General features: G+C 45.5%; 2 protein-coding genes across 7 annotated transcripts in view; one reads left to right on the top strand and one right to left on the bottom strand.

The window, feature by feature from the left end:
* Nucleotides 1-7,599, top strand: part of SYNM (synemin) — a 30,176-nt gene extending 22,577 nt beyond the window's left edge. The window contains exons 4-5 of one of the 2 annotated variants that reach the window (XM_055277088.2): nt 1,366-3,812; nt 4,725-7,599. In XM_055277088.2, coding sequence (XP_055133063.2) covers nt 1,366-3,812; nt 4,725-5,033 — 2,756 coding nt within the window. In that variant the 3' untranslated portion in view covers nt 5,034-7,599. Of the gene's footprint in view, nt 1-1,365 lie in introns of both variants that reach the window. The other variant, XM_055277087.2, reaches the window with a different exon arrangement.
* Nucleotides 7,600-8,303: 704 nt separating this feature from the next.
* Nucleotides 8,304-16,719, bottom strand: part of TTC23 (tetratricopeptide repeat domain 23) — a 113,882-nt gene continuing 105,466 nt past the window's right edge. For 4 of the 5 annotated variants that reach the window (XM_063640066.1, XM_063640068.1, XM_055277103.2 and 1 more), the window contains 2 exons: nt 11,306-11,388; nt 8,304-10,111 (listed from right to left, as the gene is read on the bottom strand). In XM_063640066.1, the coding sequence (XP_063496136.1) occupies nt 9,994-10,111; nt 11,306-11,388 (201 nt within the window). In that variant the 3' untranslated portion in view covers nt 8,304-9,993. Of the gene's footprint in view, nt 10,112-11,305; nt 11,566-11,685; nt 11,735-16,719 lie in introns of all 5 variants that reach the window. The other variant, XM_063640065.1, reaches the window with a different exon arrangement.

The following is a 16,719-nucleotide window of genomic DNA, read 5'->3' as shown; positions in this document are numbered from 1 at the left end:
ACTTGCTTCATTCGTTCATTCATTCATTCATTCATTCTTTTTCAAGCTTCTTGAAGGAAATAGAGACTTAATGTTTGTAAACTAAATTTGTTCTGGCAATTAACATATTATGCCAAAAGCTTTAGAATAAAAATTACTAGTTGGGAATTTTTTTATTAGACTTTGAGCTTCTAGATCTGTTCTGTTGAGTGAATGTACAGATAAGTTCCTAGGTAGTGAACTTATCAATACTTACTAGTGTGCTTGTGTTTCTTTTATAATATTGCATAAAATAATGTTGGCCACTTGCCCACTAGCCAATAGACCTAAACCCAGTCTGTAATCTTCCATATTTGTTGTTGAATCTTAACTATAAATGAGGTGGTTCCTGCACTGTTGCTTGGGGGTTCATCTTCTGGGACTTCTCAGTTGGATCAGTAGGATCAGGTGACCTGAAAAGAGGAGTCTTGTAGAAAATGTCCTGGCCTGGTCTCTTTCCTGTACGTTGGGATCTGTCCAAAGGAGGCCTCTGGCCTTGGCTCCATAAGGGAGAGAGAAAGCCTTGTCCCCGCTAAGCCAGCTGGGGTGTGGGTAGACACCAGGGGCACTCTCGGGGTGGACGGTGCTCCTGGCTACGTTCTAACCACCAGCTGCCATTCCTAAAGAGCAGTTTACCCTGCTGGGGTTTGGACACCCCAAAGGGTAGCATTGTCTGCAAACAGCCTGGAGCAAAGCTGGAAGCCCTGAGGACTCCCAACTTCAGGATCATGACACTAAGACAGACTGGGGTGTTTCTGCACTGGCTCCTTTTCAGATAAGTGTTAAATGTAAAACAAAAGATCAGAAAGCTTAAAAAAGTTAAATTCTTTAATACTTGTTGGCCCAATATGGAAATCAGTGAAAAGTAAGAGTATATTAAATAGTGGAGGATAATGCTATTTGGTGTTTAATAATGACATACTTTGTAATTATAGAGCTCTTCTCTGCTAAAGTAAGTAAATTAAACTTACCTCAAAAAGCAGAAATTAATGATTTCAAAATAAAAGATTGTGAAATTTCAGCCACAAAAACGAGCACCTCTGACCTTTCTGGGATATGCATTGTGCTTTGTGATTAATGTTAAGACGAGTGAGTATTTTAATATCAGTAACTGGAGAACGTGTTAGGCTGAAGTATTTGTAGTGCTACCTTTTATTGCAACAGGATTTTGTAAACTGCCAAAAAATAATTTGGGCACCAAATATAACTTATTTTTATAATGAGCTTTCTGTGGTAACAGTATATATTTATTATGATGGAATGGGATTTGACCTGCAACAATGCTTTTAGATGGAAAAGGGTAATGATGCCTGTCATTTTAATGAACCCTTTTTTCAATTTCTACAGAATTCAGACACAAATCCTATCACTATGCCGACTCACTATTACAGAGGGAAAATGAAAGAAATCTATTTTCAAGGCAGAAAGCACCTTTGGCAAGTTTAAATCACAGCTCGGCGCTGTATTCTAACCTGTCAGGGCACCGTGGATCTCAGACGGGCACATCTATTGGAGGTGATGCCAGAAGAGGCTTCCTGGGCTCGGGATATTCTTCCTCGGCCACTACCCAGCAGGAAAACTCATACGGAAAAACCGTCAACAGTCAAACCAATGTCAGAACTTTCTCTCCAACCTATGGCCTTTTAAGAAATACTGAGGCTCAAGTGAAAACATTCCCTGACAGACCAAAAGCTGGAGATACAAGGGAGGTCCCCGTTTACATAGCTGAAGATTCCACAATTGCCCGCGAGTCATACTGGGATCGCCGAGACAATGTGGCAGCAGGTGCTTCGGAAAGCACACGGTCAAGTGAGAGGACCGTCATTCTGGGAAAGAAAACAGAAGTGAAAGCCACGAGGGAGCAAGAAAGAAACAGACCAGAAACCATCCGAACAAAGCCAGAAGAGAAAATGTTCGATTCTAAAGAGAAGGCTTCCGAGGAGAGAAACCTAAGATGGGAAGAACTGACAAAGTTAGACAAAGAAGCGAGACAGAGAGAAAGCCAGCAGATGAAGGAGAAGGCTAAGGAGAAGGACTCACCGAAGGAGAAGAGCGTGCGAGAGAGAGAGGTACCGATTAGTCTAGAAGTATCCCAGGACAGAAGAGCAGAGGTGTCCCCGAAAGGTTTGCAGACGCCTGTGAAGGATGCTGGTGGCGGGACCGGTAGAGAGGCAGAAGCAAGAGAGCTGCGGTTCAGGTTGGGCACCAGTGATGCCACCGGTTCTCTGCAAGGCGATTCCATGACAGAAACCGTAGCAGAAAACATCGTTACCAGTATCCTGAAGCAGTTCACTCAGTCTCCAGAGACAGAAGCATCTGCTGATTCTTTTCCAGACACAAAAGTCACTTACGTGGACAGGAAAGAGCTTCCTGGGGAAAGGAAAACAAAGACTGAAATAGTTGTGGAGTCTAAACTGACTGAGGATGTTGATGTTTCTGATGACGCTGGCCTGGACTACCTTTTAAGCAAGGATATTAAGGACGTGGGGCTGAAAGGCAAGTCAGCTGAGCAGATGATAGGAGACATCATCAACCTTGGCCTGAAAGGGAGGGAGGGGAGAGCAAAGGTTGTCAACGTGGAGATTGTCGAGGAGCCCGTGAGCTATGTCAGCGGAGAGAAGCCAGAGGAGTTTTCTGTCCCATTCAAAGTTGAGGAGGTCGAAGATGTGTCCCCAGGCTCCTGGGGGTTGGTTAAGGAAGAGGAAGGTTATGGAAAAAGTGATGTCACATTCTCAGTTAATCAGCATCAAAGGACCAAGCAGCCCCAGGAGAACACGACTCATGTTGAAGAAGTGACAGAGGCAGGTGATTCAGAGGGTGAGCAGAGTTATTTTGTGTCAACTCCAGATGAATACCCCGGGGGGCACGACAGAGATGACGGCTCGGTGTATGGGCAGATCCACATTGAGGAGGAATCCACCATCAGGTACTCTTGGCAGGATGAAATTGTGCAGGGGACTCGAAGGAGGACACAGAAGGACGGTGCAGTGGGCGAGAAGGTTGTGAAGCCCTTGGATGTCCCAGCGCCCTCTCTGGAGGGGGACCTGGGTTCCACTCACTGGAAAGAACAAGCTAGAAGCGGTGAATTTCATGCCGAACCCACAGTCATTGAAAAAGAAATTAAAATACCCCATGAATTCCACACCTCCATGAAGGGCATCTCCTCCAAGGAGCCCCGGCAGCAGCTGGTGGAGGTCATCGGGCAGCTGGAGGAAACCCTTCCTGAGCACATGAGGGAAGAGCTGTCTGCCCTCACCAGAGAGGGGCAGGGCGGGCCGGGGAGCGTTTCCGTGGACGTCAAGAAGGTCCAGGGTGCTGGTGGTGGTTCTGTGACCCTGGTTGCTGAAGTCAACGTCTCACAAACTGTGGATGCCGATCGGTTAGACCTGGAGGAGCTGAGCAAAGATGAGGCCAGTGAGATGGAGAAAGCCGTGGAGTCGGTGGTTCGGGAGAGCCTGAGCGGGCAACGAAGCCCAGCGCCTGGCAGCCCAGATGAGGAAGATGGAGCGGAGGCCCTGGCTGCTGGTGTTCGCTTCAGGCGTTGGGCCACCCAGGAGCTGTACATCCCTTCAGGCGAGAGCGAGGTTGCTGGTGGGGCCTCTCGCAGCTCGGGACAGCGCACTCCCCAGGGTCCAGTGTTGGCCACTGTGGAGGTCAGCAGCCCCACAGGCTTTGCCCAGTCACAGGTGCTGGAGGATGTGAGCCAGGCTGCAAGGCACATAAAACTCGGCCCCTCTGAAGTCTGGAGGACTGAGCGAATGTCATACGAAGGACCCACTGCAGAAGTGGTGGAGGTAAGTGGGGGAGGTGACCTAAGTCAGGCAGTGAGCCCGACTGGAGCCAGCCGGTCTGTGAGGCATGTCACGCCGGGTCCCGGTCAAAGTCCACTGTCCAGAGAAGTCATCTTCCTAGGCCCTGCCCCTGCCTGTCCGGAGGCAGGGGGCTCGCCAGAACCTGGCCCAGCAGAGTCTTCTGCAGATTCGGACGGATCGGGGAGGCACAGCACATTTGGCTCCAGACAATTTCATGCTGAAAAGGAGATTATTTTTCAGGGCCCCATTTCTGCTGCAGGGAAGGTTGGTGATTATTTTGCAACAGAAGAGTCAGTGGGTACCCGGACTTCTGTCAGGCAACTCCAGTTAGGCCCTAAAGAAAGGGTCAGTGGGCAAATCCAGTTCACAGCTCCACTTTCAGAAAAGGTGGAGTTGGGTGTCAGAGGAGATTCTGTACACATGGAAGGGTTGCCAGGGAGCAGCACATCCGTCAGGCACATCAGCATCGGGCCTCAGAGGCATCAGACCACCCAGCAGATAGTTTACCATGGGCTGGTTCCCCAACCGGGGGAATCTGGTGACTCAGAGAGCATTGTGCACCAGGCCACTCACAGTCATACCTCAGGTAGACAAACCGTTATGACTGAAAAGAGCACCTTCCAAAGTGTCGTTTCTGAATCTCCCCAGGAGAATAGTGCAGGGGACACAACAGGGGCAGAAATGACATCGGGCGTTAGCAGATCCTTTAGGCACATTCGACTAGGTCCTACAGAAACGGAAACCTCTGAACACGTTGTCATCCGTGGACCCGTGTCCAGAACATTTGTGCTTGCTGGTTCAGTGGACTCCCCTGAGCTAGGCAAGTTAGCAGACAGCAGCAGAACGCTAAGGCACATTGCACCAGGGCCCAAAGAAACTTCGTTTACCTTTCAGATGGATGTGAGTAACGTAGAGGCGATCCGCAGCCGGACACAGGAAGCGGGAGCTCGCGGTGTGTCTGACCGTGGTGCCTGGAGAGACGCGGACAGTAGCAATGACCAGGCAGTTGGCGTGAGCTTTAAGGCCTCTGCTGGGGAAGGAGACCAGGCCCACGGAGACCAGGGCAAGGAGCAGGCCATGTTTGATAAGAAGGTGCAGCTCCAGAGAATGGTAGACCAAAGGTCGGTGATTTCAGATGAAAAGAAAGTTGCCCTCCTCTATCTAGACAATGAGGAGGAGGAGAATGATGGGCATTGGTTTTAATAAGCAGAAACATTTTGTTTTAATGGCATCCTGTTGGCGATGTGCCAACATCCAAAGGCCTTAACTTATTTTAAGAGGCCGAGGGAGTCTCTGAAAATCTCCCCTTTTTTACTTTCTTAAAGAGTACTCCAGGCATTGTCAATTTACTTTATAGTTAATCCGTAAAGGTTTCCAGTTAATTCATGCCTTAAAAGGCACTGCAGTTTTATTTTTGAGTTGGGACTTTTACAAAACACTTTTTTTCCTGGAGTCTTCTCCCCACTTCTGGAGATGATTTCTATGTTTTGCACCTGGTCACAGACATGGCTTGCATCTGTTTGAAACTACAATTAATTATAGATGTCAAAACATTAACCAGATTAAAGTAATATATTTAAGAGTAAACTTTGCTTGCATGTGCTAATACGAAATAACAAACTAACATTTTAGGGTAAAAATAAATACAATTTAGACTCTTTCTAAAAAGTCTTTTCAAAAAGAAATGGGAAATAGGCAGACTGTTTATGTTAAAAAAATTCTTGCTAAATGATTTCATCTTTAGGAAAAAATTACTTGCCATATAGAGCTAAATTCATCTTAAGACTTGAATGAATTGCTTTCTATGTACAGAACTTTAAAAAATACTAGTGTTTATGGAGAGGACAGCTGTAGTCTGTTGTGATATTTCACATTCTATTTGCACAGGTTCCCTGGCACTGGTAGGGTAGATGATTATTGGGAACTGCTTACAGTACCATTTCATTTTTTGGCACTAGGTCATTAAGTAGCACACAGTCTGAATACTCTTTTTTGTTATAGCCTAAGTTCTGGAGTGGCCAGTTCCTATCAGACTGTGCAGACTTGCGCTTCTCTGTACCTTATCCCTTAGCACCCAAACATTTAATTTCACTGGTGGGAGGTAGACCTTGAAGACAATGAAGAGAATGCCGATGCTCAGACTGCAGCTGGGCTGGCAAGCTGGCTGTGTACAGGGAAATTGGAAACACACAGTGGACCGTGCCTCCTAAAGATGCTTTTCCCAACCCTCCATTCATGGGATGCAGGTTCTGAGCTCAAGGGTGAAAGATGAATAACAACCATGAACGAACCCACCTCACGGAAGCTTTTTTTGCACTTTGAACAGAAGTCATTGCAGTTGGGGCATTTTGTCCAGGGAAACAGTTTATTAAATAGAAGGATGTTTTGGGGAAGGAACTGGATATCTCTCCTGCAGCCCAGCACCGAGATACCCAGGATGGGCCTTGGGGGTGAGAAAGGCCCCCATGCTCATGGGCCACAGAGTGTGGACCTGTAGATAGGTGCCACCGAGTTTAAGATACTGGGAGGAGCATGCTTCATTGGATTCGTTTTATTTTACACATTGGTATTGTTTTAAAGTTTACATCTGCAAAGTGTAGCATCACATATAAAAGGTTTCGCTAGCAGCACAGCATTTTTTAGTTCAGGCTAGCTTTTTTCACATAATGCTGTCTCAACTGTATTTCCTGTAACATGGTATCATAGCACTGACTGTAGTGCACTGAGGAATAACAGTCTGAGGTAGCACCACCCTCAGGCAGGCTACAATGACAGCACTGGAGGGTCTTCCCTCTCAGATTCACCTGGAGGCCCTCAGACCCCCAGGGCGCACATCTCCCCAGGTCCTGGGAGCAGCTACCACAGATAGTTTCCAGAGAGCGCGTTTTCTTCATTGGTAAGTGGAGGAGAAATGCAGCACAGCTTTCAAGATACGATTTTAAAAACACCGTGAATCAGAGTATGGAAAGAAAGTTGATTTGAATGGCAAGTTTAAACCTTTGTTGTCCATCTGCCAAATGAACTAGTGATTGTCAGACTGGTATGGAGGTGACTGCTTTGTAAGGTTTTGTCGCTTCTAATACAGACAAAGATGTGCTGATTTTGTTTTAGCTGTAACAGGTAATGGTTTTTGGATGGATGATTGACTGGTGAGAATTTGGTCAAGGTGACAGCCTCCTGTCTGATGACAAGACAGACTGGTGGTGAGGAGGCTGAGTATGTGGGTTCAGTTTGATGTCAGTGTCTGGGCTCATGACTTGTAAATGGAAGCTGATGTGAACAGGTGATTAATGTTATGACCCACTTCTGTTTACTTTGGGAAATATCTTGGATCTTAATTGTCATCTGCAAGTTTCAAGAAGTATTCTGCCAAAAGTATTTACAAGTATGGAATCGTGAGCTATTGTTGGTTGCTAAATCTGTGAATCACCCGGGAGTGTGCCCTTGACATTGTGACAGGTCACCCCAAAGCTCCATGTCCTTTAAAACCAGTCACTCTGGACACAAGAGAAATCAACTTCATGGTTGGATGGGGCCGGAACACAACCAGTCTTTTTGTATTTACTGTTATTTAGACAAAACAGTACTCACTGTTTCTCAGTTTCCTACTGGTGGTTTTGATATTGTTTGTTTAAGATGTATATTTAGAATGACATCATCTAAGAAGCTAATTTTGCTAAACTCCTGTTCCCTACAATGGGAAATGTCACAAGAATGTGCAAAAATAAAAATCTGAGGAAAAACCCACATTGTTCCTCAAGAGAATGAATATTTTCAGTAGATTCTGATGTTTCCTTTGAACTCGAAATAAAGAATCTGTGTGTTGACATGCATGTTTTTAGGGTAGCAGAGAATTACTCGGCAGACTATATATGAAAAGTTCCAGTTCTCTAATTCCTCACCCAAATCAGAACTCAATATTGGGAGCACAGAGCTAGAAGGCATGGCAGACAGAGCATAAGCCAATTGGCTTGTAATCAAATATACACTGGACAATTTGTGGTAAAAATGTCACCATCACAGCCTGAAGGATTAGTGGCAGCAGGATACCCACCAGCCATCCCATTTGGGATGGAGAGGTTTCTTGGGATGTGGTCCTTTGAGTGCTAAACCCAGGACTGTCCTGGGCATACCAGGACAGCTGGTTACCTTATAAGTGCAAATTGGAGGGTTAACCAAGAAATGGCCATGGCCATTTCTTAGGGGCTTGAAAAAACTGAGGTAGTTTGAGACAAAGGAATAGCTAGATATCTTTACCTGTTTGTAACCTTGTAGCCCTTTAGCAAAAATAGAAGAACACAAGTAGCTGCAGTCTTCCTCTCTTGTTGAAGTCAACAGAACTAACAGATGGGAGACATTGGAGAGAACATTCCTCAATTCATTGTTTCCTGGGGTGGGGGCGCTAAATTTTAAAAATGTGTTTTAGTTTTTGTGATTCCAAGCTACTCTTCAAGAAATACAGAAAGGAAGAAGTAACATCAGAATTCACATTTATTTCAAAAACTCAGCATGGGCTCTCAGTTCAGACTGCTGTAACAGAAAGCCATAGCCTGAAAGGCTTAAACAACAAACATTTGTTTCTTACAGTTCTGGAAGCTGGGAAGTCTCAAGGTGCCAACAGATTCACTTCCTGGTGAGGGCTCTCTTCCTGGCCTGCAGATGGCTGCCTTCTCACTGTGTCCTCACATGGTGGAGAGAGAGATCGTCTCTCTGGTGTCTCTTCTTATAAAGCACTAATCCCATTCATCAGGGCTCCACCCTCATAACCTAATCACCTCTCCAAGGCCCACCCCCTAATACCATCCCTTTGGGGATTAGGGCTTCAACGTGAATTGGGAGCATATGAACATTCACCCCTTAGCCGACTCCACGCATGTCAACTAGATAGGACACACGGTGAGTAGTGACCACATCTTACACCTTTTTAGCACACTGATGTCCGACAGGCCTGGGTCTGGGACCAGTGTGTATCAGCAAGCATGGTCTGTGGGGCCAGCTGTCAGGCTCCTGAGGAAGACAATGGTCCCTGCTTCTCTCCACCGTGGTGGTTCTATTGAGTTTATTTTCCCCATCAATAGTGGAGGTGGTGCCTGCACAAATGGCCCTAGGGTGGTTTGGATGTCCCACTGGGGGCTGAAGGGGAGGGCCCTGTGCTGCAATCTGCTGTCATCTTAGCACCAGCTTGCAGCCTCATGGCGACAGTCTGTGGGACCAGGGGAGGGAGGGGAAGGGACGGCACTGCCCACATCTGCACCCCTACCCCTGGGTGTTCCATCCACCTCGATCTGGCACTGGATCTCCTCGTTGACGTCGTGGAGAAAGGTGCTCAAAGCTTCCTGTTCGACTTTGCCATCCTCACACGACTATGGCCTCCTTCCAGGGGGCTGAAGACTGCTGTGTACACGATAGTGTGCCAACTCAGGAAGCAGCTCCAGGTGGTGTCCAGGTTCGTCCTGCCTGCAGTGGAGGCCACAGGAGGGATGCGAAGCAGCAGGGAGTCTGCGGTCCTCCCCTCGCAGCCTCCTGCTAGCCTTTCTTTTCACTCCCTTACACCTGCCTCCCGGGCCCCAGGCCAAGTCAGGTGTTGGCCTCCTGCCCCTCCTACTGGGCTCTTTCCCAAACCCCTTTTCAGGCTCCAAAGAACTCGGAGGCAGAGGCTGCACATTGAAAACACATGCTGACAGCAGCGCGTTCAGGTTTCCCTTCATTAGCGTTTTCTTCTCATGCTATTCTCAATCCCTATTAGCCTCCTATAAGAAAGGACTTTTTTCCTGAATTTCACTGTTCCAGATCTGACTCCAGACCTATGCAAGGAGCTGTGTGTACAAGCAGATGCCGGGCTGACTCCTGCACAGGGCGCACTGAACTTTTGAAGAGAAGTTTTTCAGCCACAGTAGTGCTGATGGGTAAAAATTCTTGTTGGTAAGAAAAACCACTTAGGTGATAGAAAACTGCTTTATAGCATATATCACCCTGAAGGGCATCCACTGTCAAAATGTGGCCCACGGGAGGCTTACGGTCTCACTGATGCATGTTGGGGCCAACAGTTGGCCTTGGAAATCTATCCTGACTGTTGAATTCCATTTTCTAGGCGGAGACGATTTGTACAGCACCCTAAATGACAGTGCCCAGGAATGTCCTAGGCTTTTTCAGGGTGGGGGCCTCAGTCTGCTGTTGTGCCGGGCTGGGCCTTCCCCAGCAGAGTGTCCTGAGGGATGCTGGTGCAGAAGGCCACTTTGGCTTTCGATGCCTGCCTTGGCTTCGAAGCAACCTTGGGGGCCCTGCAGACAAGCAGAGGGTGGGGTGAGTGTGGTGTCCCTCAGCCCCCCACACCGTTCCCATCCAGCCTTTGCTGCCCAGCAGGTGCCCAGACCCATTCATGAGAAGCCTTGGGAGGGGCTATAAATGAGAGGAGAATTGTAGCACAGAGCATAAAATGAGATGTTTTCCTCCCATCTTTTATTTTAAAAAAATTTTTTTTTTCATACAGCATCTCACTCTGTCACCCAGGCTGGAGTGCAGTGGCCCAATCTCAGCTCCCTGCAACTTCCGCCTCCCAGGTTCAAGCAATTCTCGTGCCTCAGTCTCCCGAGTAGCTGGGATTACAGGCACATGCCACCACGCCTAGCTAATCTTTGTATTTTTAGTAGAGACGGAGTTTTGCTGTGTTGGCAAGTCTGGTCTCAAACTCCTGGCCTCAAGTGATCCACCGCCTTGGCCTCCCAAGGTGCTGGGATTATAGGCATGAGTCACCTCGTCTGGCCTCTCCCATCTTTTAAAATCACCTGTGACCATCCTCACTGAGCTGAGGCACTCAACTTAGCTGGCTTGGTGAGCAGGCCATGGGTGACGAGGATGGTCAGGGTTGCGCTGGAGGCCTCCCTGGCTCGCCTTCCCTGCCCTCAAAGGGGATGGCGCCCTGCTGGCCAGGTTGTCTCTGCTCCGGGCTGTGGCCCTGTTTCCCTGAGCACAGACTCAGGCAGCCCTGGGGCTGCTCCCTGCGGACCAGGCCTTGTGAGATGGGCCCTCCATAGCAGAGCGCTGGGCCTCTGCTCAGGGGCTGAGAAAGGACGTAGGGGGCCAGCCTTTAAGGTCAAGTCAGTGAACCTTCCAGCTCCAGTCCTGACAACCATCCGAGGGCGGAGGGAAGCCGGAAGCAGAGCTGCAGGAGGCCACAGGAATTCTTGGGGCCCTCCCCCTGCAGCGGGTGCCTTAGCCTGCAGGGGCTGGTCTGCAGGAAGACAACATCCAGCATGTATTTCTGACTTAAAGATGAATTATTTTTAAATACCTGGGCAAGGAAGATCTTTTACAACTCAGGTTTCAAAGGAACTTGTCCTTTATGCAAGTTATGGGAAGTCAGTAAAACATTCCAGAGAAGGTTACACAGAACCTTCTAGAACCAGCTTCCTCTTGAGATTCTGAATGGAAAGGGAATGAGATACTCAGAGAAAGTGTGAGGGAAGCCAACTCACGTGGACAAGATGCCCATGGCCTGCTGGGTGGCCAGAGTCCTTTTGTCCTGCGGTCCATATAAGAGGGTCTGGATCTGGAGACACTGTAGAACACCAAGCAACTATCATGAGGCTACGGAAATGTCGCTGAGAGCAGGAAAATAAGGTCTCCCTTGAACGAGAGAAAGATGACCTCATTCTTAGGCCCTGCTGTGATGGAATTAGCACGTTCCTGGGGTTTCTCCTAGTGACTGACCTTTGATTTGGATGTTCTGAGGGATCTAGGCAAAAATGAACAGTTTTAGCACTATTTCACAAAACTCTCTGTGACTATCTGTATGCAAAAAAATAGATTTAAAAGTAGTATTTTTAAAAATCAAGGCAAGAACCTTGGTACTGACCAGATGATGGGCTCCAGTTTCTGTTTTTAAATGTGGCCCTTGCTATAGCCTGGAGAAGATTTAAAAAAAAGTTTTGTTTTTTTGTAAACACATACTCCACTTTTATTAATATATAGGCTTTCTATATTGTTTACTACACAGCAATGTCTTAGTTATTAGGAGTCAAATATTCAGCTTATGGATTATCCAGGGCTGGCTTTGGCTTGATTTCTCCCTTCTGCTTGCTTTAAGTCTTGCCATTTGATTGCTTGTAGTAGGCTAGGGCAAAGCAAGGAGAGGAGAAAGATGAAAGTTGTGCCAAAAATGGCCAAAATAATTTTGAGAAAGAATGAGGTGGAGGAACTTGCTTTACTGGATGCGAAGACCCTTTTATTTTATTTTTTTAATAAAGTAATTAAGACAGCATGTTTGTCACCCGGAGTAGACAAAAAGACCAGTGGAACAGGGCAGAGAGCCCAAGCCTTGACAGATGACAGAACTGGCCTTGCAGAATTGGTGAGGAAGAGGTGGGCTAGTCAATAAATGGTCCTGGGACCGCTGGTTTTCCAAATGGAAGAAAATGGATCACTACCCCAAATCAAACACAAAAATTAAGCTCAAGAAAGATTTAAAGGACTAAATGCGAAGTGCAAAACTTGGAGCTTTTAGATGAAAATATTGGAAAATACTTTTTTTTTTTTTTGATGGAGTCTTACTCTGTCGCCCAGGCTGGAGTGCAGTGGGGCGATTTTGGCTCACTGCAACCTCCACCTCCTGGGTTCATGTGATTTTCCTGCCTCAGCCTCCTGAGTAGCTGAGATTACAGGCACCCGCCACCATACTTGGCTAATTTTTGCATTTTTAGTAGAGATGAGGTTTCACCATGTTGGCCAGGCTGGCCTCAAACTCCTGACCTCCCGTGATCCACCTGCCTTGGCTTCCCAAAGTGCTGGGATTATACCAGTGAGCCACCATGCCTGACTGGAAAATATCTTTATGATCTTGAGGTAGGGAAGTATATCTTAGACAAGATCTGGACAAAGCAAAAGTGAAAGACTGATAAAATGTAACTATATGAAAACCTAAAATATTTGTGCACCAAAATTCACCATAAGCAAAGTAGAAAGACAAACCATGCTGAGGAAAGATTCTTGCAGTGCACAGAAATGAGAAAGGTTTAACATTCAGAATACATGAAGAATTCCTATAAAGTAATGAGAAATACCAAACCAAACCAAAACCTCTCAATAGAATCACAGTCAAAAATATAAACAGATTATTCAGAGAGTTGAAATATGATGAAATAAACATGCTTAATCTCATTAACAACCAGAAATACAAACTAAAACTTCAACGAGGTAGGTACCATTTCACCCATCAGACTGCAAAAACTACCAAGCTTTGTTAAAGATACAAAGCAACAAGAATTCTTTTACATATTGATAGTGGGTATTCAAACTGGTATAGCCCCTTTGTAAAACAATTTAGCAATATTTAGTAATGAATATGTAAACTGTGATATGTATATATTACATATGTATGTGATATATAAATGTTTGATATATATATGTTTATATATAACCACATATATGAATCTCATGATTACAAAGTCAAGGGGAAAAAGAAAACTACAGATGAATGCATATAATATATATTATAATTTAATATGAAGTTTTAAAACATGCAAAACAAAACCACAGTAAAATAAGAAGAGCATGGGAATGATATCAAATTAAAAAAAGTAGTTATCTGGGGATGGGGTAGGTATAGAGGGGACTTCAACTGCATAGGTCATGTTTTATTTCTCATATTGAATAGTGAGTTCAAAGGTCTTTGTTATGTTATCCATACTTTTCTGCATAACTGAAATTTTTCATAATATATTTTTTAAAAATTGGATGGATTGTGCTACATGGTAATAGCTTGAGTAAAAAAAAAGTGTGAGGGTTTGGGGACTTACTACTGAAGGCTGTTTATTCATTCTGATCTGCCAACCATTTTTAGGTCTTCAAGAAAATTAAAATGCAAGCAGCCAAGTGCCTTTGTCTTTATAAGCTGTGGAAACTATAAAAACTGTCTGAATGTTTCAGTCTGAGGAATTGAGAATGTGGTTTTCAAATCTGAGAATGTGGTGGTCCTTTGAAAAAAGTAACTATCAGATGAGAATATGACAGGATTTTTTAAATAACAGAAAATATTCACTATTTCGTCATTTGACTAAGAAATACACAGTATCAAGAAGTAGTAAACTCTTCTTGTTCTTTTATTTAATGCATAATTCAAATTCTACAAAGGCAAGGATCCCTGTCCCTTTGTCCAACAAGCCCTTGACTTTCTAAATCTGCACGGGGACCTTGGCTTGGCCTAGGCAGTGGGGTGAGCTGCTCATTCCATGGGGTTGAGCCAGCGTTGCTTTAATGCTTTAGGTTGTTGTGACCCCAGAAATTTAGGAACTTTGACTAAGCTCCATTGCTTTGAGGGGAGGGGATGGGGACGTGTTTTTGACACCCATGGTGCCTGATGAAAACCCTTCCAGCACCCTGCATGGGTTACAGCTATTGGAAGCCTGGGCACACTGGGCCTGGCAGAGGAGGTGGTGCTCAGAAAGGGCCACAGAGCAAGAGAGGTAAGATACTTCCCCCCACCGCCACCCATCAGTGAGAGGGCCCTCTCTCCAGGGTTAACACTTCTTACCAGAATAGACATTATTTTGCCCAGAAATAACTTCACTCAGTGTAAAAGGTCAGGGCTAATTTTAAAGCCACCCAAACTTCCCTGTGTTTATATATTTATGAGTGCCTCTGATGCAGCTCATTTTGAGAGGTGATGTCACTGCTTGTTGTTAATTCATTCACTGTGGCATTAGAGTTTTACTGACACTGTAACAATTACTTGAGACAGTCTGAGGTCTCAGTTCACTCTGCCTTAACAGATTGCCTTCAAAATCTAATACTCCGGAGGAATTTCCATCCTACCCCTTTGGTGATTGAAGCTGCTTCTCCTTGGCCCCTCATTCTCTAGGGAAAGAAATACACCACTGGCTGAATATGCACGAATTCCTGGGAAGAATGAGAAGGCAACTGACAGTGCTTACGCAAATTCTCAGTGGGTCTACAACCATCCCCACTTGTTACAAACCTGTGTGCTGATCATTTTCACTGGGAGCAGTTTCACTACTATGTTCATAGAGAAGAGTGGAGTTAGGAGAGAAGATTCTGGTTGGGTCAAGAGATCCTTTTCAGTCATCAAGCCCTGAAGAGGGGAGCCCCATCCTTACCCTACCCCTAGACCTTTGTCAAAACTCAACTCTTCCTGTTATCAGTATATTTTTTCCCCCTAAGGTTACTTATCCTTACTAAGGAGATTTGCCCAAAATTCCAGCTGAAGTGAAAAGAGATGCAAAGGGGTGTCAACTAGGAGATAGAAACAGATCCTCAGCCCCTCACTAATCCCTTGTGTGATTACAGTGTAAGAGCAGGCACCAAGGCTGGAAAAATGGTCATCCATTAACTGACTACTCTTCCAAAGATAGCTTTTTAAAACAGCAAAATAACCTATTATGGACTTCTACTAGAAAATGTTTTATATAGCTATATATTTATCTAAGAAACATAGATTGAATTTTTCAACATTCTGCTCTTCTTAGCTAAATTTACTTAAGCATTTTTGTGTGAAGTAGGTGTTTTGATTCTTTTGTTAAAAACACAGGCATTGACAGAGAGGAAGTCAATAAATGTTAATTGAACCTACTGGAGCCAGGCATTGTAAACATGTCGCTGAGCTAAGTAAAGAACTCGCCAAACCTTGACAGTAGAACATTCTCCATCATAAATAAGGGTATTCTGTGCTCCCCAGATTCTTCTGAGAGGCAGATACGCTCCTCCTTGAAATCATCCACTAAGGGGTGTTTCTCACTTTTCTTTAAAGTGAACAATAAACTGAACTCCTGAGTGTCCAGATGAATTTTAGGAACCATTCATTACATTGCTCTTATTCTCTTTGATTGTATATGCAGGGTTGTGAGAAGTCACTTGTGTTTCTATTACTCCTTAAATACCAAACAGGGAGCTCTTCTTTCCCTTGCAGGAAGACAGAAGGGAATATCTGCTTTTATACCAGCCTGCAGGCTGTCCCTAAATGGGGCCATGTTTGTCTTGCTCACCACTGTGTCCCAGGGCCTTGCACAACCCCTGGCACACCAGCTGATGCAGTAGTTGCTAAGTGAGTGAATGATTAAATAGGACAAACACGTAAGCTGGGGAGATTCTTACATGGAGCCTTTAGACTCCTTAAGACGCAGTTGGACCCTAGGGCTCCAGTGGCTCATCAGTTACTAAAACCTCTGCTAGGGAAGTTCCACTGGGTGTGTGGTGTTAAAAACCCTCGAAATTACAGTCCAGCCTTCAGCAGGAGAAAGACTGCTATTCACTATTTGCTGCTTATTCTTAGGACTCATTCGGAAAGCTGGGGTGGTTAAGAGACAATCTTAAGTATTTTCGATGCAAACTTTCAGAATTCTTTTTGACGTGACTTTGAGGTTTGAAAGCTAGGAGTCCAAGGAGCCCAGGAGCCAGGCAAGCTGGGATAGGTGCCATCAGTTAGCCACCTTCCTAGCTGTGGTGACTTTGAGCTAACACCCTTCCCAGTGTGGACAGAGGGTGGCTCAGTGGCAGCTGTGGGATCAGGGTTAGGTGACTCGGTATACTCTCATTTAAACACCCACAGGAATTCAATACCCAAACTCAGGAAGAATATTCTCTGTTTTAGGGGATCTGTGAAAATGTGCAGTTGCTACTCAGGGTCACTTTCACAGCAGCATCCTGCAGAAGTAGATTGGCAGTGTCTCCCTTCCTCCCTTAACCTCCTGCCTAAGGTCCCAGAATTGCATCATAACTTCTATTGAGGAATTTCAGATGATGAAGGTACCGATGGAACACACCCTATTTATTAATGGAGACAGTGCAGCGAGGACTGCAACTAAAGGGTCATTTAAGTTACAAGGCTACATGACTCCATAACAGAAAATCGAGAAAAGCATACTATTCGTTCCTGGTA

The sequence above is a fragment of the Symphalangus syndactylus genome, chromosome 5 (genome assembly GCF_028878055.3).
Source record: "Symphalangus syndactylus isolate Jambi chromosome 5, NHGRI_mSymSyn1-v2.1_pri, whole genome shotgun sequence".
In the NCBI taxonomy this organism is placed as follows: Eukaryota; Metazoa; Chordata; class Mammalia; order Primates; family Hylobatidae; genus Symphalangus; species Symphalangus syndactylus.
This window is presented reverse-complemented; position numbering and strand designations above follow the sequence as displayed.